Source organism: Lynx canadensis, chromosome B2 (assembly GCF_007474595.2).
Source record: "Lynx canadensis isolate LIC74 chromosome B2, mLynCan4.pri.v2, whole genome shotgun sequence".
In the NCBI taxonomy this organism is placed as follows: domain Eukaryota; kingdom Metazoa; phylum Chordata; class Mammalia; order Carnivora; family Felidae; genus Lynx; species Lynx canadensis.
Genome location: NC_044307.1, coordinates 145560015 through 145582658, shown reverse-complemented (window position 1 = coordinate 145582658; position 22644 = coordinate 145560015). Strand labels below are relative to the sequence as shown.

Genomic DNA, 22644 nt, shown 5'->3' with positions numbered 1-22644 from the left:
ATCATTCAAGGAATCATTCATCACTTAAGCATTTCCTGCTTAATGTATTCCACAGTTAAGAATCTTTTCTAGCAAATGCCATTGTATGGATGTATCATTAGCGTGTTTACAAGAGGATTTGACCAAGTCATCTTTCTTTCTTTCCTGGGGCCAGAAAAATGAGACAATGCATGGAAGGCCTGGTGCTAACCCTTTTCCTCCCAGCCTCCATGCACATATGATTTCAAATTTTGTATCTACAACCCACTTCTTTCTCCTAAACTCCAAACTCATACATTGTTAGCCACTCAACATCTTACTTAGCTGCATAGCAGTTTATTAAACTGAAGATAAGTACAATAGAAATAATGGCTCCTTTTCTCAACTCCCAACCTACACACACACACACACACACACACACACACACACACACACACAGGCACTCACACACATATAGACATGCACATGCACACACTGTCCTTCTAAAGTCTTTCCATCTCGGTTATTCATTCTCTGTGTCTGTGTCTGTGTCTGTGTCTGTCTCTGTCTCTGTGTGTGTGTGTGTGTGTGTGTGTGTCTGTGTGTGTCTGTGTGTGTCCTTCTGTCTTCTCAGACAAAAACACTATGTTCAGGTTTGACTCTTTTTTTTTCTCACACCATGTATCCAATCTGCCTAAAAATTTTGCCATTTTTACCTGCACCATATATCCAGGTGATCCCCACCTCCACCACTAGCTTGCAGGTTTGAGCCACCACCATCCTCCGTGTGGATTGCTGAAAACCTCCCGCCTGCCCCTCTGCTTCCTCCTTCTCTCCTTGCCCCCAAGAGTCTATTCTGAACACCTCAGCCAGATGGCTATCTTTAGAAGATTAGTCATATTATGTCACCCCACAGCTCCAAAGTCTCCATGGTTCCTGTTTCTCTCAGAAAGGCAGCCAGACTCTTCTGCTGGCCTTCAGGGACCCACAGAGCCCAGATTCCCAAGAGCTCTCTGACTATGTTTTCTGCCATTTCCTGTCCCGTCTCACTCAGCCACACTGGCCTCTGCTATCTCACAGCACCGAGCATATTCTGGCTTCTGTATCTTGGTCATGCTCTGTCCTTGGCCAGAAAGCCCATTCCCACGGGTAGCCACATGGTTTGCTTTACTAATCTCCCTTCGATGTTTGCCCACATGTATCTTCTTTATAAGGCATCCCCTATCTCTTAATCACCCCTTCAAAACTGTAGTCCCCATCTTCCCCCAAATCTGTTTCTTCCCTGTTTTTTATTCTCCTTCCCACTGAAATATAACCTTTCAGTGTTTATCATTATCCACATGTGGATGAGAGCACAGGTGTCTATTTTGTCCCCTGCAGTATCCCCAGCACCCAGTCTGACCATAGTAACCTGTCAATGAAGGTTGCATAAATTAATTAACAGTCAAGCAAATCCACTTGACTCGATCTGAGTTTAGAAGAGAATATGATCAAATAACACCAGGAAAACAATAACAAGGCTGCAATAGGATGGCCTTGGAACCTGCACTATGTAGTTTTATTCTGCAGGCTGGGGAAACCAAGGAGGGGGTCGAGCCATGCAAGGGCATGATGAAGTCAGGGATAAAAGAAACCATACTTTAAGAAAGAGAACAATGATGAAAGGAAAACATGAATCTTCTTCATCAAGCTGAATGTGCTCAGTATTCCTCAGATGTGCTCAGATATCCTGTGAGCTGCCCACAATTAGCACAGGGTAGAATATCAGGACCTATTTTCAAAATGGTTTCAAAAACTCATAGACACCTGAATAGAGGCATGAAAATATACCACTTGATAAGACTGATAATGATGCATTATGTGTCCATAACTTAAAATATAGATATGTTTCCTAAAATTCCTGAAATAAGACTGTTAAATGGAGGTGATGTTAGTAATATTAAAAATCCAAACTGGGGCACCTGGGTGGCTCAGTCGGTTGGGCATCCGACTTCAGCTCAGGTCATGATCTCACAGCTCGTGAGTTTGAGCCCCGCATCAGGCTCTGTGCCAACAACTCAGAGCCTGGAGCCTGCTTCCAATTCTGTGTCTCGCTCTCTCTCTGCCCCTCCCCTGCTCATGCTCTGTCTCTCTCTGTCTCAAAAATAAATAATAACATCAAAAAAATTTAAAAAACAAATCCAAACTTTGGGGGGAAATATTTAGGACCAATTTCTAGAAATACAAAGTTATCCATTTTGCTAATTGCAATTGGAAAGCCTTTCATTGTGTTGGATCATACCTTATCCACCCCCCCCCATTTTTTTTTTTTTACCAAAACAGATTAACAAGAAAACCCACACACCACCAGCTGTTAACATTTTGGCTAAAACAGCACATCTCCATATTATCACTTTGAAAAACCCATGTTGTGTTTTACAGTACAACCGGTACCAGCAATATGGCGCTGAAGAGTGTGTGCTCCAGATGGGGGGCGTGCTGTGCCCTCACCCTGGCTGTGGAGCAGGGCTGCTTCCCGAGCCAGGCAGGAGGAAGGTCACTTGTGAAGGGGGAAATGGTCTGGGCTGCGGGGTAAGTACCACCTACACCTTTGGGTGTTGATTTTGTGTGCTTTTTCTTTTCTTTTTTTTTTTTTTTTTGGCAAATTGGCAAAGAGTATCTATTTGTTTTACTTTCATTTTTCCCTTTGTACTCAGATGTCCTTGAACTGATGTATAAGAAAATAGATTTTTAGGGGTACCTGGGCCGCTCAGTTGGTTAAGCATCTGACTCTTTGTTTCAGCTCAGGTCGTGATCTCATGGTTCCGTGAGCTGGAGCCCCCTGTGCTGACAGTGTAGAGCCTGCTTGAGATGCTTTCTCCCTCTTTCTCTCTCTCTCTCTTTCACTCTCAAAATGAGTAACTTAAAAAAAAAGAAATGAGATTTTTAAATTCTTACGTAGCATCCCAAATATGAACATAGACCTTCATTGATGTCCTATTCAGATTTTTTGCTTTAATCGTTTATCACAGTGTTTTCTGTAAGGCATTGTGAGTTACTAGACCAGACCCTAAACTCTCTCTCTGGTGCTCAGCTGATTCAGAGAAAATATTTATTATTTTTTCAGAGTTTACTTTAAGTAGGCAGAGTAAAGGGGAAAGAGGATTTCCCATCAGTGATGTCTTAACAAAATTGTTTGCCTAAGTATTTCAAGAAATAAAATGAAGATTAATATGGAAAACTTGAAATTTTATTGTGTCATAAAAATCATTCTAAATAGAGATGAGCAAAACTAATGGTGCCTCTTAGGGAAGCAGAATAAGAAACATGGAAAATGTTTGTTCTAAGAGGTCAACCAATATGACCCAGATGGCTTCTTGAATGAATCTATGGCTGCAAGCTGACAGTGAAGGTGTGAGGGGAGCATAACTCAAACACAAAAAGGCTTGCTAAATTATAGGTTGAAATGACAAATGGATAATAATCCTGATATTAAATTTCATGCAGGCCAGAAAAGGAAGAAGGTATATGTGCTTATAAAATGCTATTGAATTTTGATGGGAAAACATTTCTTTTAAAATTGCAACTTCATGAGGAGCTTTCTGGAAGGAGTGTTGATGGCAGAGGCATATTGCCCGGGCCTAATTTTTGGCTGAGAGCTGTAAGTCACCTATGCATAAGGTGGTATCTGTTGTCCTTAGTAAAGCTATCTGTCATGCAGTGGGTTGCAAAGCCCTGAGCTGAGCCATAATGTAGAGAAAGTGGACATTGAAAACCAGTGAGATACCATGATGCCTACTCGGAAAAAAATGCCTCTGGATTAATAGTCATGATCACATTGGGATGGAAACACAAGTCACGTTTGCTACTTTTAGAAATTATGAAAGTCAAACTACACTTTGCAGCCCCGATCATCATCATTTACTGTGTAATCTGCGCCGATTGTGTGTGGCCTGAGCAAGCTGCTAACTTCTGGGATCAGAATGCTAGTGAATGTTTTCTTTTAAAATAATTTATAAAAGTTTTTCACTAATATCTAAATTGTATGTTTCTGCCTGCTCATTGCCTACCGTTGTTCCATTCTTTAAAGCTGGATGTTAAGATCTTAACATTTTTTATGGGGAAAAGAGTTTCTTTGGCCCATCTTCTGCATTCAGTTATTCATTTGCTTTAAAGAACTTTGAAAGTTTGGGGTGCCTGGATGGCTCAGCTGGTTGAGTGTCTGACTCTTGATTTTGGCTCGGATCACAGTCTCACAGTTCGTAAGATGGAGCCCCATGTCAGGCTCTGTGATGACAGCATTAAGCTTGCTTGGGATTCTCTCTCTCCCTCTCTCTCCACCCCTCAAGGCCCTGCTAACACACACACTGTCTCTCAAAATAAATAAATAAACATAAAAAAAAGGACTTCAAAAGTTTTATGTAATTTTAAATATTGAACAGCTATAGCTTCCTTTTTGCATACAATGTCACATTGTAAGTAAATAACATACATTTAAGCTCCAAATCATGGAAAATTACTTTGGGAGTGAATTTAATTGCTTTAATATCTTTGGATTAAAGAGTTTGGGGGCAAACCTTACCTAAATGAGGATAGCTATCTTCAGAATATTTCTTTGTCCTTTCGAAATTATAGGTGATGAGTTTTATTTTATTTTTATTTGTTCTGTTTTGTTGTTTTTGAAAGTGTGCTTGTCAGTTTATAGATTACTTATCTATTACTGCATAACAAATAACCTCAAATTCTAGATGTTTAATTAATAAACATTTATTATCTCACAGTCGCTGATGGTCAGGAGTCCATAAGTAGCTTAGCTGGGTGGTTCTGGCTCAGGGTCTCTCATGAGGCTGTAGTCAATCTGGGTTGTAGTTATCTGAAGGCTTGACTGGGGCTGGAAGATCCACTTCCAGAATGGTTCATTCACATGATAACAGACTGAAAACAACCTCAGTTCCTCACTGGCTACTGGAAGAAGGCCACAATTCCCCACCACCCAGCCCTCTTCTTAGGCTATTTGTCCACAACAGTGTCAGATAACTTACCTGGAGCAAATTATCCAAGAGAGTGAAGAGAAACCACAGTGCCTGTGTGACCTGATCTCCAAGGTTGTACCCCATGACTTTATTTCATTCATTAGAACTGATGTGTAAGATCCAGCCCACCCTGAAAGGGAAGGCAGTTAGGCACTGTCGTAAAGAAAAGAGTATCAAAGAATTCATGAACATATTCTGAACCCACAGTTTGCAATTTGAAGAATTTGGAAAAAGAACAAAGAAATGATTTTCTAAAGTATGCACCGAACTTGATGTTTTCCTTTCTTTCCCTGTCTTTTTGCCCCAATCCCCATATTCCTGTTGAGGCTTACATCAATTCCCATTGCTTTGACTTCTCAACGTAGATAAATTGACCTCATCGTTACCCTTTTCCTTCAAACTCTTGACTTTCAGGAAAGGATGTTAACCCAACCAACATGCTTTTGGGGATTCTGTAGTGGTTAAAAAGGAGATTGGGTTGGAGGCCTTAGTTCAAACCCTGTCTCCACCAATTACTACTGGTCTTAATATTTCTGCACTTCAGTTTCCTCATCTCTAAAACAGGGTGTATTATAGCAACCCCATATAAGACTGTTATGACAATGAAATGAGATCATATGTGTAAAGTTCTTAGAACAATACCTGGCATACAATGTATACTTATTTAATATTTAATCAAAAGTTTAATCAATATTTATCAACACCTTGCTTAAAAGACTAGGTATCCAAACAAAACTACATAAAAGATAACCATTTGCTGCTCTCCTCCAAATATTCCAGAATTGAGCCAGATCAAGCCATATCTACAGCAGGGAATTAAGTACCTAGACCTCACTCTTTTAGCCCTTCAAAGAATTGCTTTTCCTACACAGCACTTTGGCAAAATGTCGTTCACATTGTAGTCTTTATACAGAAAATTTGATACCTGTGGTTCAGGACATCCCAATGGACTTTTCTATGAGGAAATATGGTGGCTATTCTAGGCTGACCGCTGCAGCAGGAGCGCAAGGACAACTTAAAGTTGTTCTTGAAGACCTTGTATATGGTGCAGCTAATAAGGTGTCCCTCTGAAAGGTAACTGGTCAAAAACACGAAGCCACATTTGTGTTCCAGGTATAGCCTATAAGTGGACCATTAGTAGCAGATTTTGAAGCTCATTTTCTGGCTTCACTTTTTTCCTTCTTTCTCTTCCCCTTTCTCTGATGTACGCAGTTCTGCTATGATTTGTACATAAGCTGCCAATCTTTTCTGGATTTCAGGGTGGTAATGGAAAGCTGTTGTGTGGTAGAAATCGTGGTTAGTTCATGTTGTTCAGAGGCAGAACAGGGCCCAGTAAGTAGAGGTTAGAGGAAGAAGAGTCACTGCTTAGCATTTGCCCTAACACCATGGACAACTAACAACAAAATGGGCTGCCTCAGGGAGTAGTGGGTACCTCATCCTGCACAGTGTTCCAGGAAAGCCATGGAAGAATCATAGAGTCTTGGATATGAAGACTCTCTAAATATCATTAACCTCAGTGGTTCTCGGGCTGTAGTTTACAGGTTTAATGTAAGATATCTGTGAGTCTATCTGTGCTTAATTTTTTCTCAACTACCAACAGGTTTTTATTATCTGGGTATCCAAGAAATGCTTGATATTTCAAAAAGTATCTCAGGAGTAAAAAGATTGAGAGTCAAATTCCCTGTCATTAACAGACTTTAAAAATTAGGCCTTAGAGGTACATTGTGTTGTGCTTATGGACACCCATTTTCAGAGCTGAGACACATCTCCATGTGTTGTACTCCAGGGTTGGATGGATCCAGTCTTCCAGTCAGTCGGCTCACCACTACATGCCCAGATGGTCCTTCATACACCCATGATTACTGTTGTATATAGATTCCATATATACTTCAGTATTGTGCCTGTCTTTGGCTTCTTAAAATAGGTACTTAGGTTAGTATTTATGACTGTCTTATTCAAATATAGAGTAATGCCCATTGGAAAATCAGATTACTTGATCCTTTGCTCCACTATATCACTAGACTTGTCTGCTACCTGGAGAGCAGTATACATTAGCTAGTAAATGAAGGCAAGGATTTCTATTTAAATGATAATGTCAGTCCATCTCAGAAAGGTCTGACAGATGTGTGATGGTTCCAGCAAATTTATTACCATTATAAAGAATTATCTGAGCTTAAGTCCCTTGTCCCAGAATTTAAGTTGAAGTGTTACCCTTGTTTCATGCCTTTATATTCCCATTCTTAGTCTTGATATTATTGTCTTCAGTAAATCCATGTATGTGGAGTTTAACATTCATTGGATGGATGGATGAATCTTAATAATGTAGAAGTAATATGAATACACTATCACTTTTATTTCCAAATATTAATCGCAATTTTCCCCAATATTAGAATTGCTTCCCTTGCCTCAACAAGAACCTCATCAAAAAGTATAAAATATACAGTGGTTTACTTGCACACATAATACATAATTCAGAACAAAATGTACTAAGCTCAGGGATCCAGAAAAAGTCAATTAGGAGCCTGGAAGTGCTGCAAGCATTACAGTTTTGTACCCTGTCAAAGGCTACACAGCCAAATTAGAATTTTGTACATTCTGATACATAAAATGTTTTAGTCTTGGGTGCACTGAGATTTTGGTTTTCCCACAGCACAGAATATTTTTACGTTGATAGATGGAACTCAACAAAGAATATATTTCGGGATCAAATAGCCTGACCTCACTCTCTGCTAACTCTTGATCATATTTTTACTAGTGCTTATAAAAATATTAATTGATTTCCTAAGGAATTCATGTTACGCATTATTCTTTACTCCGGCCTTATTTCTATTCATCAGAACTATCTCGCTAACTTTTATGACTCCAATGTAAAATGTTGACATGTTTAATACTGGAAAACAGCAACAAAATATGGAATACATTAATACTCGCTGACCTGGGAATACAGAAAGCTAAGGCAATCAAACCTTGTGAGTTTTCTATAAATAAAACATCATTATCTTGTTTGGTATTGTTTGGGGATATTATATGACTGAGAGATCATTTCTCATCTGGGATAATAGGAGTTAGATGAAGAACTTTCTCTTTTAAATTAGAAATTCGAGGATGAAATAACAACTGAAAAAAAAGCAGCTTTAAAAAGAAATCATACTACTGACCATTTGTTAAGGAAATCAGATAGACTTTCTAAGGCACCCTATAGTCACTCTTTAATTTACTGGAGAGTACATGTTGCTCCGAGGCAGATTTATCAAGGCGCTAATGAAGCGTTCACCGTGGTCTCCACACTCGCACAGACCCCTTGATTTTACCAAGGTTATCTTCTTGCATTTTTCTTGAAGAGGGTCTCCAAGATAGAGAGGCTGCATCAAACCCAAGTCTAGATCTGCACAACTATGGAGTACGACCTGCTACGTGCAAAGAAACTTTTGTCGAAAATGGTGATTTCAAACTGCTTATTTTTTTTTCCAACGTTTATTTATTTTTTTGGGGGACAGAGAGAGACAGAGCATGAATGGGGGAGGGGCAGAGAGAGAGGGAGACACAGAATCGGAAAAGGCTCCAGGCTCTGAGCCATCAGCCCACAGCCTGACGCGGGGCTCCAACCCACGGACCGCGAGATCGTGACCTGGCTGAAGTCGGACGCTCAACCGACTGCGCCACCCAGGCGCCCCTCAAACTGTTTATAACAATAGCATTATTGTATTGTTGAAGATTGTAGTTAAATCAGAGTCCAAGCTTCATTTTACATAGGAAAGGAGCCAATGAAGACAAATGCGGATACCTAGTCTTTCACTCAAAGATCGGATTATTGAGTTAAAAACGTAAAGTAATAAATTGGTGGGGAGGCTTTTTGTTCAATATATGGAGCTCTTAAATAAAAAGCAAGCAGTTGGACAATATCTAATAATACAAGGGGAAACAAAATGGTTACTTTTCCTATTCTTTAAGGATAGTTTAATTTTATAAAAATACAACATTTAATTAAATTTTGTGAAGTATTTTGAAACCTATATTGAATTCTCTCTTTTTAAAAGGAAGACTAGAGAGTAAAATTCTAGACTCCAAATACATGTGGTTTATACTGTGATGCTTCCAAGGAGACACCAAAAGGGATAGGTATTTTCCAATGTGCCTCGATGGGAGTTTGTAAGCACAAAGCTCCAGCTGCAATCATACACCTCGCTTGCCTCGACCACCCGGCCTCTGCAACACATAAAGAGTAGAATCATAGCTTGTGGACACGTTATTCTTTTATATAACCTTTTAATCTTTCATATATATTCTTTGATATATAAATAAAAGTATTTTTTAAGCTAATGTTATGAAATGTCAAAAAATCTGCATTCTATGTTTATTTGACATGTGTCCAAAATCTAATTTAAACTCTAAGATTGGCTCGTTTGCAGATTGGAAACAAGTCTCGCTAGACTTTCTGTGTGAGAGACAGCTTGAAGTGCAAAGATAGAAAGCTTTGGAGAATATTTATTTTAATTAAAGGAATCGTTCACAAATGTACAAACAAGTGCTGCATATCATTCCTCTGGAAAACATTTATCAATTGGCAAGTGTTCCTAGAAAGTGTTCTGTGGTTTGAAATAGAAAGACGTATTTTCTAACCCAACTCAGACCAGTGACCATTCCAACGTGTCTTTAGCTATTTTTGTTGTTGTTGTTGTTGTTAAAATAAAGGGAAGTCCGAAATAATGATACTCTTTCAAAATGGTAAGCTCCATCTCTTTGAATAATGTTAGGAAATCAATTTTGTGGCAAATTGATTTTTTCTTTAGCTCCACAAGCTGCCAGAGAGCTCAGAACACTCTAGAAAACAGACTTCTACTGAAGATAACATAGTTTCTCTGAATTTCTTTTGATTCTGCTCTCACTTCAGTTTAGGGCTCTGCTGTGCAGTATGGTTGCCACTAGCCAAACACGGCTATTTAAATTAAAATTAAATAAAATTTAAAATTTGTTTCCTACTCACAATAGACACATTTCCAATGCTTCCACGGCCACATGTGGCTTCCTACCACCGGACTAGACAATGCAGATACAGGATGATATCTTCGTCAGCACAGAAAGTCCTATCAGACAGCATGAGTCTAGAGAAAGACTAGAATATCACCCAAAAAGAGTTTCCTGTGTCTCAGATACAAACGCTTCGACCTCTTCCATCTGGTTAAGAAGAAAAATCTTTCCAGAAATTAAAGTCATTTCCTAAGAACAAAAATGTACAGCCGCATTTTCCAAAGGGAGGTTCATTCAGCATAGGTTCCAGAGGATGTTACTGGGAGGAAAGTTGGAGTAGAGGCAGAGAGGCTTGGCAGAGGTCCATTATCAGAGAGCTTGGAAACTTAGTGTTAAGCTAAGTTAAATAGAGGTGCCCCCCCACCTTAAACCTTTCAGTATGCAAACACGCATTTTTGCCTGAACAAATAGAATACCACAAGCAGCATTTCCTAAACTCTTTACAGCAAGAACTGCCTTTTGTGTGGTGCATTTTATAGGATGGGTGTTTCGCGGAACAACTTGGGAAGGAAAGCATTTGCTTCAATTTTTTCAATGGACAATGCCCAACAGCAAGCATACCACAGTCACAATGAGCTAGTGGGACCAAAGGCTAGGAACCTTACACCTACAACATTTTCCTCTTTGTAGAGAACTAACAAAGTATGCTTTTTTTAAGAATGAAATTGTATACCATATTGTTGTGGGTGTATTTTTGACACTGCATCTTTTTATAGTGAAACCTTTTTATTTTCTTAAGCAGCCATTGATACATAGTCCTATGGGCGTAAGATCCATGGAGAAGAGAGGATGAAATGTTATGATTGTGGGTGATTAGTTTTTTTCAGATGATTCCTCTTCGGTGAACATGAAGATCTTTAAATTCCATAGAATAAATGATATTTTGGTGAATACAATAGTTTCATCAACATAGCTGATGTTACTATTATGTCAATCTCATAAAGCATTAAGAGCATAGGACAGTATGATAATGATACGGGATTGTGGGGTTTGGGGTTTTGTTCTGGTTTTCCGTACCGTCCGGAACAGCGGCAGCACAATGCGAGGGCAATCACAACCCTGTGCAACGTGGGTCACACACAGCCGTGAACGCCCTGCTGGGGGCGCTCTCGCAGGGTGGCCGGCTGGAGTTCCCCTACCTGGTATCCTGAAGGGTGGGCCTCACTTCCCAGAGGCCGCTGGTAGATCTCGGGGACAGAGAGCTATGCTGTATGTCGTTATACTAATTAATGTCCCCCGGCCCCGGCCCTCATTTCTCAGGCTTCTATCATCTGGTGGCAGAAGCTTCCCAGAGACACATCAGGTCCTCTTTCGGACTTGCCTCCAGCTCTTCCCTCTTTACGGCTCTCGGGGAGGCAGCCCCTGCAGGAGCTGGTTCCTCCTACGGATTTATCTAGGGCCTGGCCGCCATCGTTCCTTCCTGTGCACCGGGGCTTCTTGATTTCCCGTCCCGCTGCCTTTAGAGAGTGGCCTAAGGATCTGATGTTATTCATTCCCGTTGCTTCCTTATACTTTCTGGGTCTCATCTTTCACGGTGATATTCATACTCCGGATTATGAGGTTATGATCATCAAAACGGTTTTCTTTGCTCTTTTATTTTGCCTTTTTTACACTAATTTCTATTGTGCTCAAATATATGTAACATAAAATTTGCCATTTATAACCATTTGTAAGCATACAGAGCAGTGGCATTAGGTACAGTCGTAATGTTGTGTAACCATCTGCTCTGATTATTTCCAAACTTTTTCATCACCCCAAACAGAAACTCTGTACCCCTTCTGCAGTAACCAACTCCCCTTCCCCCCCAGTCCCTGGTAATCTCCAATCTGTTTTCTGTCTCTATGAATTTGCCTAGTCTAGATATTTCACAATAAGTGGAATCAGAGTCCTTTTCTGTCTGGCTAATTTCACTTAGCATGAATTTTTCATGGCTTATCCATGCTATAGCATGTATCAGAGTTCGCTGCTTTACACAGATGAATCATATTCCGTCACATGGATGTACCACCCTTTGTTCCTCCAATTCTATTTTCAAATGTATTCAGCTGGAATAGTCCTTTTATCTCCCCGGATCAAAAGCCAGGCAGGCTCTCTGACTTTATGTAAGTAATCGGTATATTACTCATGAGTGATAAGAAGTCTTAGGGTCCTTTTAAGTTGCCATCATTCTCTCAATTCATCAAAATGCCTTGTCCCCCCAGGATTGGATTTAACATTAAATGTTCACCCCCTGTCTGTGAGGCCCAGCCCTGTGCATCATACCTACGTGCACTTGGTATGAAACCCCAAAGGGACTTGGTTGCTCTATGGGTTCCTAAGTCTCACGTATAGCACTAATACTTTATTCATCTCCAGTGTAAGTTTGGCGGTAAGTTCAACAATAGCTGATTATTCACGTTATCCCCAAAGACCTGACAGGTGTCCACTTAAGCTATATCTAGATCCAGGCTTTTAATTCCAGTGCTTAAAATTAGTTTGCCTCAAATAAAATAAAATTAGTTTGCCTACATTAATACCTACTGTGTGTCAGCCCTATCACAGAATCAATCCCTGCAGATCAAAGTTCTCTGTCCTAACTTGGGTTGCAAAATCCTAACCTCTGCTCCTATAGGTCTAACAGTAATATGATCCTACTAGAAATAGAAGTTATGGACATAATCATAGAGATGTATCAAGATATTTGTGGAGGATATTTTTGTAGCACTGTTTTGTGACAGATAAAAATGTGGAAACAATCAAATTTTCAGGAATATCATAGTGGTTAAGTATATTTTTGACATATCTGTACAGTAAAATACAATATCCTGTTTAAAAGAATAAGGTCAACCTGTGTGTTGATATGGAACAATTGTTAATATATAGAATTAAGTAAAAAGAACACAAACAGAAGATTAAGACTCTTAAGTATATAAAATATTTTCTGGAAAGAATTAAAGGAACTGTTAACAGTGGTTGCCTTTGTATAGAGAAAGTGGGGATATAGGGACAGAAGCTTCCATTTTTTAGTTTATAACTTTCTGTAATGTTTGACATTTCTAAACATGGAGATATATTACTTTTGCTTTTAATGACATAAAGGATTTCTTAGTTTATGAACTTTTTTTCTTAAACTTGTAATATTACCAAAAAAAAAAAAAAAAAGATAGTAATGTTATATGTTAAGAATAAGAGCTAGGTAACCAATAGTTAAATTAGGTAGAATTTGACACCATTTCGGACAAAGTGTTGCTTTGGGCTTAGACTAGGGAAGAGGAAACGCGCCTTCCATCAGCAGAGACCAAGGGCAGGAAAAGCGAATTGTAAACACTCATTCCCAGAGATGCAGGTGGTACAGCTTGGAATCTTTCAAGCGTTAATTTGTGTAGAGCACACTCTCCTGTCATACTGATTTAGTTGAATGACATATTTAAGAAAAGTGGGAGTGAAGTCTGCTGGGAAATATTATTCATGTTCTCAAAATAAGCTCCATGAGGACATGTCACCAAATGCATGGAACAGACCAATATGAATGGGTGGCTTTTCATTCTGGGGTAGCTTTAAAATAGCGTAAGTAGTTCCTAAATTAGAGGAAAACATATTCTGATGATGCCGTGCACATACCTGTGTTCTAGGGATTACATTCTTGCAGTGTATTCTCTGGTTTTTTGTTGCTCATCCTGTTTCCGTTTATACCTATTTTCAGTGAAATTGAAACAGAGTACAACATGGCCCAGATAAAACAGGCACTCGGCACCAGAGCAATGCATTTCTCACTGCTGGTCACATATCCCACTGGAAAGGCTAAGTCTATAAATTATGAGATCGGTTCTCTGCAATCTCCTGTGAGGGAACAGGGCTTTTCCTGGGTAAAGACAAATTGCTGATATTGTTGGCGGTCGCTAACGGTCTATTACAGACCCATAAACTAAGTGTCCCCTGGATCGTAGCCTCCCTTGTGCCCTGCTGTGCATTCAGTGGGTCCAAGGATTCTGCCAGGTGAGATCCTCAAACAGTATCTTTATATCTTCAGCACAGAATGAATGAGACCCAAGAATAGGACCCTCAAGTCTGCCCCAGTCGAATCTGGCCTGGCCCAACATGATCTTGAATCCCACCTTCTCTTTTGGATTGGAGGCCCACAGGAAGTAAACTTGGCAGGACTCCCTGAGCCTGCTTCACAGGCCTCTGTTCACCTGTCCATTTGAAAGTTTATATTGTGGGGGTGCCTGGGTGTCTCAGTCGGTTAGGCGTCTGACTTCGGCTCAGGTCATGATCTTGCAGTTCGTGAGTTCAAGCCCCACATCAGACTCTCTGCTGTCATCATGGAGCCTGCTTCAGATCCTCTGTCACCCTCTCTCTCTCTCTCTCTCTGCCCCTCCCCTGCTCACACACACTCGCTCTCAAAAATAAAAAAAAAAAATTAAAGTTTATATTTTGAATAGAGCGTAAGATTTGTTTCACATCGATTTCTGTTAAGGATTTTTCTCCAGAAGAAGAAAAAAATCAAATAAGACTATAAACCCATGGATAAGGCATAGGCCACATGTAAAAGCTTTGCCCCGTCTGCCTATCTTCCTGAACCAGGGTCAGAAGAAGGATAAAAACAAGAAGAAATCCTTTCAGAGGGAGATAACATGATCTGATGCACTCTAGGAAGTAATTTGTCAAGTGGACCTATTACTGCACTCACTTCCAGAAAGAAAGCAATTTTCTTCCTCCTTTCTGTAGAAGCCAGGCCCAGAATGCCTGTTTCTTCTCCCATCCACACCGCTCGTCACTCCCTTTTACAAAGAAATAATATTGTTCCTGACATACATTCTTCTTCCCAAAGCCCTGTTGGTTATTGTCCAGCATGCTGTGACAGCTGGGAATTTAATGTCGAGTGATTTTCTTCCCCCCGGTTCCTCTCAAGGTATTAGTGTTAAACTGACACGTCCATAATTCAAAGGCAGTCTGAATTAGCTATTCCTGAGGCTACTCCACAAACAGAAACCACTCCACTTACAGAATGTGACCCATCCCTAGAGAATTCTTAAGCGAATTCCTGGATACTATGTTTGTTACTGCCTCTTTCTCTCCATGAACGTGAGGCTCTTCGTGTATATCCACCTGCAAATCGGCAGTGTGTGATTATTTGGAAGAAGTAATAAAAGAAGACATAATGAGTGCAATCAGGTTATAAATTAGTCTTTTGCAGAGATAGGGTGGAATTTTATTTGCTGGCTGTTTAAAGGAATGTGAAGTGCTTGGAATGGATGCCTCCTGGAAGAGAAATCACCCATTTAGCAACCTTCTTTAGACCATTCGTGGAAACCATTTTACATGTAAACAGGGAGTAGAGAGCAGAGCTCTCAGCGTCTCAGAAGATGGCTGCTATTTGGGAAGAAGTAAGTCCAAGTCAAAGGAAGCTTCTGAAAGACTGCTTTATGTGACCACACGGCCTGGCTTTTGTAGAAGTGGTATTGTAAGGTATTGTATTATCGTAAAGTGCAGGAGCCTCGCTTCATCAATAAGAAAAGTTGAAGTAGAAAGATAGGATTAAAGAGATAAGATCTTTGTTAGACTAAATCTATTGACCCAGAACTTCCCATAGTGCACTGCATAAAAACTGCTTCACATTATGAATGGATCAGAGACTTTTAAAAGGGTCTCCAAATTGGTCGTTCAGAGGCTACGTAGCTGTGTGAATTTCTAGTTTGTTGTTCTAAGGAAACCAAAGATTGTTTTAGTATGATCTCAGAAAAGCATTAGACTTCAATAATGAACATGGTATAGATAAAACACTTACCAGGTATGCCTTTAATATTCTGAGCACCATTTTAACCCTTATTGATGTATAATCATAAATCGGTAGGGACACAAATTATCCCTAGAAAACTAAGAAAAGAACCAGCCTGCTCTACAGGCTGTTTATCTACCCTCTACAAAGAAGACTGCTTGCCACTGAAGTACCACCTCTGAGTGTCTGGCCACCCACCCAGCTGGGGTGAGCTCCTGACAGGTCACAGATGGAATCTGTATGTGCATGGACAGGTTGCAGTGGACTGCATTGGTTTCCCTCCAAACATACGTCTTCCTCTTTTTCTTGCTAACAGAACACTGAGTTTTCTTCTAGTATCTGTCTCTTTGGAGAGTGACCTCATACCCAAGTCAGTAGAAAATCCTGAGTCACCTAACCCAGTCTTACTATTCCCATGTCCCTTACTTGTATTGGTTTGGGGAAGAAACCAGGTTTTTCTGGTCTTGGCTGCACTACTCAGTTAATTAGCTCAAAAGCCACTGTGCTCCTTTGCAGTGCAGAAGCTTTTTATCTTGATGAGGTCCCAATAGTGCAATTTTTGCTTTTAATTCCCTTGCCTTTGGAGATGTGTCAAGTGAGAAATTGCTGCAGCTGAGGTCAGAGAGGTTTTTTCCTGCTTTCTCCTCTAGGGTTTTGATGGTTTCCTGTCTCACATTCAGGTCCTTTGGGAGGGAGGGGAAAGTGGGTGATGGGCATTGAGGAGGGCACCAGTTGGGATGAGCACTGGATGTTGTATGGAAACCAATTTGCCAATAAATTTCATGTGAAAAAAAACCAAAAACTAAATTATAAAAAAATTCTCAAATTAAAAAAAAAAAAAAGCCACTGTGTTGTTGGGCCAGGAGAGAGTACATTTCCTTTCTACTTAAGTCAGTTGAATTGGGTTTTCTGTTCCTCAAGTACAAATCTCTTAAGTGGTCCACGTGCATTATCTTAAAAATGACCAAAAGAATTCTTTCACTGAAAACTTTGGGCAGATAACAACATAAAGAGCTACTTGATGAGGACTTTCTAGTAGCAAACAAGATCACCTTCAGATTATATCCCATAATACTTTTGTGTGTCCACAGTAGCTGTAATCAGCAATAAAAATTTTCTCCTCATTTCTTCTGGATACATGGATCATTGTGTACTCCATTATAGTATTTATTCAGACATCAGTTCCATGGGGTGTGACCAAGACCCAAAACAGCAGTGACTTACCTGGATGGAAGTTTGTTTCTCTCTCATGAAAATCTTGAGCCTAGATTGTGGCTCTGCCCCACAAAGTCCTTTGTTGCCTTCATACGTGGTGCCAAAGAGTCAGGGAGGACTTTCCACTCCTTGCAGCCAGACCCAGAAGTGTCACACAGCTCATACCTGGCGGAGAGAAGCGAGTTACATGGCCCCATGGCCAGTCCCAAAGGCAGTGGATGCCATCTGTCCAGCTAAAATTATCATGAGGCAGGAAAGGGTGAATGGATGGGTGGGGGGTAGAGGTCAGTACGTGAGAAATAAGCCTACCGACCCAATCAAAGGAGGGACCCAGAGACTCAGAGCCTCAGAGCACAGTGAAGTGAGGCTTTAATCAACATTCTTGCAAGAGCAGGTGCCTTGATGGACAGGCACACTCAGGGCAGTTACACCAGACAATTTCCTAGCATGCAAGTCCCTCCCCTGACTCCTCATTGGCTGAGTACTACAGAGGTTACAGCCTTACCCAGACGTCACCTATGCTCATGTAAGGCACAAAGTAGTCTGATTGAAACAAACGTACATTCCCTGAGATGATGCAGAGACTTTCAGTCCCTCCTCCCTTTGTTCTTTGGTGCATGCTCATTGCAAAGCCTCCCAAAATAAGCCTTTGAAACGGAGAGCGGAAGAAGAACCAGGAAGGAAAGTGGCTAAGGGTTTGGGACTCTGTTGTGGGAGGCGGTTCATACATATTTCCTATAGGTTGTAAACCTATTAACTAGACAGCACACCTCTTATTTGGTATTTCTGAAAACAAATCATCCTTCTCATGAGTGTCCCCCACATCTTGGGGAACATGGTCCTCTCCACCCTTTCAACCAACACCATCCTCTCCTTTCCATTACCAGAGTTTTTTGTACTTTCATGCAGGAAAAACATCTGAGCAGAATGCTGCCTGCTCTATTTCTAACAAGACTGAGTGCTTGCATGGTGATCTTTTCTTTAAACGGTATTTGCCTTTCACTTTTTTCTATTCAAAGGCATGGAAATTAGACCTCAACTCCCAATAATACCCATAAAATTGTACTCAACCCTTGCATTATAAGGTGTTGGCACAATAACTGTCTGAATTTGTGCAGATAAACAGAGTTAGCGTTCAGGGTTGCCACAAACTGAGAGTAGAGGTACAATTCTAGAAAATTCCCTGGTTGGACTGAAGTTTTCACCCACCGATCTTTTTGTTCTAATTTTACATACAAATGTCCTGCTTAACCGCGTCGAACCGCACGTACCACAGCTTAAAGCTTTTGGAGTTGCAAATTAAATATGAGGCTTCATGTAGCACTTGGAGTAAGATCAGCTTCTGATTTACGTTTGCAACAGAAGTTCCTAGAAGTGTTAGCTTTTATTCTTCTACTGCCATCACCAGAAAGCATGCTGTGTTCAGCAACAAAGCTATTCTAACAAGAAACATTCACCGGGGAGAAAAATATTCAATACATCCTTCCTTATATTTAAAATAAGTTGGTAACACTTGTAAGGGGAAATCATTTATTTATTCTACAGCCATTACTTGACCATCCACTAGGTATGTGATGCTGTACGGGGAACTGTGGGCACACGGAGGTAATGATTCAGTGCCCTGCTCAAGGCACACGTAAACGAATGGGAAAACAGGACACACGTACACAAAACAGCATCCCCATATGGCAGTACAGAATCATGCCAGATCGTGCCACAGAAATTCAGAAGAGCTAAGGGCATGCTTGCCCAACTCCCGTATCACCTTGAATATCACTTATTTTCACGCTTGCCACATTGCTTGTTTACAGACCATTTGCTCCAGCCAACCTGTGGGCCCCTGGTGGGGTGAGCAGGGATGCACTGTACTGATTTTTGTATCCTCAGCTTCCAGCAAAGTTCTCAGTGATGTACGCATGGCTGTACGTTGAATTATCCGATGAGAGGAGAAGGTTCTGAACTATTGAGGATGGGAGCTTCATCAAGGGCCTGGAAGAATGAAGTAGTGGTGGACCCTCGAAACATTCTAGGCATAAGACTCTGCACCAGGGTGAGGGCCCGGATGACACAAAAACCTGAGAGTCAGGAGCAGGTGACCAGGAAAGCGCGAGGCTCGTGGGGCTCCTCGGTGCTGAGTGTCAGACTGGGGACTTACGGAGACTAGGTAGGGCCTTTCAGAGAAGAAACGTGACCAGAGATTCCGGAAAGGTAATTTAGTGCTAGTGTGGGAGTATGGATGGCAAGGGGAAATTACTGAAGTCACCATTAAAAGGCAAACTAAGGCACATTAAAATTTTCAAGAGCTTATTTGAGCACGTGTGGACTCAAACCCGGCAGCACATGCTAGAAGAGGTCAGGAGCTTCCACGGATAGGAGCTGGGGGGAGGTTTTTACAGAGGAGCCTCAGAAGCAAAGCAAGGCAATTATTTGATTAGCAATAGCTTGAGGGGTTGCCTTATTTGGGAAAATCTATCAGCTGCGTGTGATGGGCTGTCCTGAAATGTCGCCTTCTCTGATTTGAGTGCAGGGGCTGGGGCTCTGGTCAGGGTTTCCTGAAAGGCAGCCGAGGCCTTATACACCTCCGTCCATCGAATGCATCCTGTTTTATTACTTCAACATCACCAGGACCATTTTGGCCAATATTATCTCGAAGTAACATAACCCTCCTAGCAACTTTGCAAAACACGGATTACCACTTATCGGGTTTTTTCTCAGACTTTTTAGGGATTGTGGTTTTGCAATATTAATTTCACTTCAGATCAATACCTTAGGGCTGTGGAAGATTTAGCTCCCTCTTGCAGTTTAGAGGTTACTCAGGAATTGATAGAACTCACAGTCACTTTCCTTGTCATGTTTAAAAACTAATAGGTAATAATAATTCAGTATACGCTATATAATATTTACTCAGCCATCTTTGTTATGCTACACAAGCTGGGGCGCCTGGGTGGCTTGTCACTTAAGTGTCCGACTTCGGCTCAGGTCACGATTTCACAGCTTGTAAGTTCGAGCCCCACGTCAGGCTCTGCTGACAGCTCAGAGCCTGGAGCCTGCTTCGGATTCTGTGTCTCCGTCTCTCTCTGCCCCTCTGCCACTCGCACTCGGTCTCTCTCTCTCTCTCTCAAAAATAAAAAAAATAAATAAACATTAAAAATAAGTGCTTAAGGGGTACCTGGGTGGCTCAGTCAGTTGAGCATCCAACTCATGATTTCAGCTCAGGTCATGATCCCAAGGTCAAGGGATCAAGCCCCACATGGGGTTCCATGTTCAGTGTGGAGCTTGCTTGGGATTCTATCTCTCTGTATCCCTCTGCCCCCCTCCCCTGCTTGCATGCTCGCTCTTTTTCTCTCTCTAATAAAAAAATAAATAAAAATAAGTACTTAATATTTAATAGGCTTCACGATTCACTATTCCTCTTTGTTTTCTCAACATCTACTATGGTATCCAACACACATGTGATTGTATAAGAGGATTTCATGGTTCAAAGTCCCGCGGGTGAAAACATCCCCAGCTGGTAATTGTAGAAGTTTTGTAATTGTATTTGAGGAATGGAGGGGGCAAGGGGTGGACTGTGACAGACACCCTCTCTGCTTGGAGATCTCAGCATCTGCACTCTCGGTGAACAGGGAAAAGTGAAAGACGTGTAGCCTGAAAGTTTCCAAGCTCTGGGAGCTGGAGAGCCGTGGCAGTGAGGTTTCAGGCATAATGCCATGTGAATATCCCCTTCTCTAATCCTCGCTACTTTCTGTCTAGCAAGTATGTTTTCCTAAACAACATTGTAAAAACACCAAAGTGAGAAGCACAAACTAACTTATAGTGACCCTAGATATTTTAAATGTCTCAAAACCATTTGATGTTAGTATACTGGGAATCATGGCCCATCTGGAACTGACCTCACTCTTTCCAGATCAGTTTCTAGACCCACAGACAGCACACCACACACACACAAACCCATATCTCACACACACATGCACACTACCCCATACCACACTCATACCATAGACACACACACCACACACACACCATACCACACACCCATTGCCCCCAACACCATACCACACACATCCACACAAATCACACACACACAAACCACCCCACACTCATACCACAGGGGAAGGGTAAGAAGGTGAAACTTTTTAGACATTTTTACCAAAGCCCCTTCTGTATTAAAAACTTGTGGCATCTGTTTAACTCCCTCGGTGCACTTTCTCTATCTCTTGATTGGTTCCAAAGACTTTTACTTACCCCTAAAAGTAGGACACATTGTAAAAGTTGCAGAACATTTCTCAAAGCTGTTCTCAAAGTCTTACCCATTTTGTCATCCCTGAACAACTCAGTTTCCTTAAGCCCAGGAAATAGGACCCAGGTCATCTATCAGCAAGCCTGCAACTCAGGTTGAGAAGCTCCCTCTCTGGCAGGCTGACCGTGAATTTGCCCAGGACCCTGCCTCTTCTGGGCAGGTGCTCAGATGCAAACAGGGGCAGGCAGGGAGAGGAAGAGGGTGGGTGTCCCCCAGCCAGCAGTCACCTGCCACCCAGTCACCCTCATCATGCAGCTGGCAGGAGCCGGGATTTTCCCGCTCCCCAGGCCCCATCTTCAGCTGCACACAACCCCCTGCAGCGGGACCAGATGCCCTCCTCTCCCATTCCCAGGGGCACCATTCCTGGTGTTCATGTCCCTTCTAATTCTCTCCATTTCCAGGCCATGGTCAAATTGGACAGGAGAAGGTCTCCCTAGGCTTGGTCTCCGGCTTGCAGACCTTTTCATTGTCCGCACGCTCCCCTGGTGGCTCCTCCTCTACCGCGTGCAAAATGTCCTTCCAGCTTCTCACGGGGACACAGAGTGGATCTCTGTAGCACCTGGCAGCGGCCGGCAGTCAGCACCCTCAGACCAGCTCGAGGTGTAGGATGTGCTCTGCCAGAGATTCGCAGCTCCTGCTTCTGCTGGACACCCCCTCCGCTCTGTGCTCGGGGGTGGGGAGCTTCCTCTGGAGTAAAGCCTGAGGCTGGTGGGAGCCAATGAAGTAGTTGCTGGCCCTGGTTGCTGGGACCTCCAGCGGGCTCAGCTGGGCCACCACAAGAGGCAGCCCCTCCTTCTCAGCCCAGGATCTCCTCTGGGGGCATTGTCCCACAACAGGTGAGGCAAATTAGCTGGCAGTCACGTGATTGAGTACAGTCAGGTGACATGGTCCAAATGTGTGGGCGAGACACAGACCTGCCGAGCCCCAAAGCCTTCTGTGCACATCTGTGGGGTATATGTGTGTGTGCGCACACAGCCCCCCCCAAATAAACAAGTGCCAAATCTTCCCCTTTTGAACCTATTTCTAGATTCCACCAGGATCCTCCTTTTATTGGTGGTCTTGCAGGACCCCCAACCTTCGAGCCCTCTGAGCCTCATACAGTTGGTTTCTTCCCTCACCATAGAACATGTGAGTGCAGTGATTTCCTCAGCAACCCTGCTCGGTGTCTGCACCATAATTTACAAAGCCAGGGCAAATAACATAACCTACAGAGCTTGCATTCAAGTGAAATAAACAGTATATCAAACGGTGATGGGTGCTGTGTTCTGTCTGAAGTGATAACATATCCTGCAGGTAGCTGGAAATGTGAAATTAAAATGTGATGTATTAGGATCATTTTGAAGATTTGAGAGGTACAGGTAGAAAGGGAATCATGG

The 22644-nt window shown here is 41.8% G+C and overlaps 1 protein-coding gene across 2 annotated transcripts in view; it reads left to right on the top strand.

Moving 5' to 3' along the window:
- The window catches only part of PRKN (parkin RBR E3 ubiquitin protein ligase), a 1351707-nt gene that overhangs the window by 1152501 nt on the left and 176562 nt on the right, over positions 1–22644 (top strand). For both annotated transcript variants that reach the window (XM_030316747.1, XM_030316746.1), the window contains exon 9: positions 2380–2529. In XM_030316747.1, the coding sequence (XP_030172607.1) occupies positions 2380–2529 (150 nt within the window). The remainder of the gene's footprint in view (positions 1–2379; positions 2530–22644) is intronic.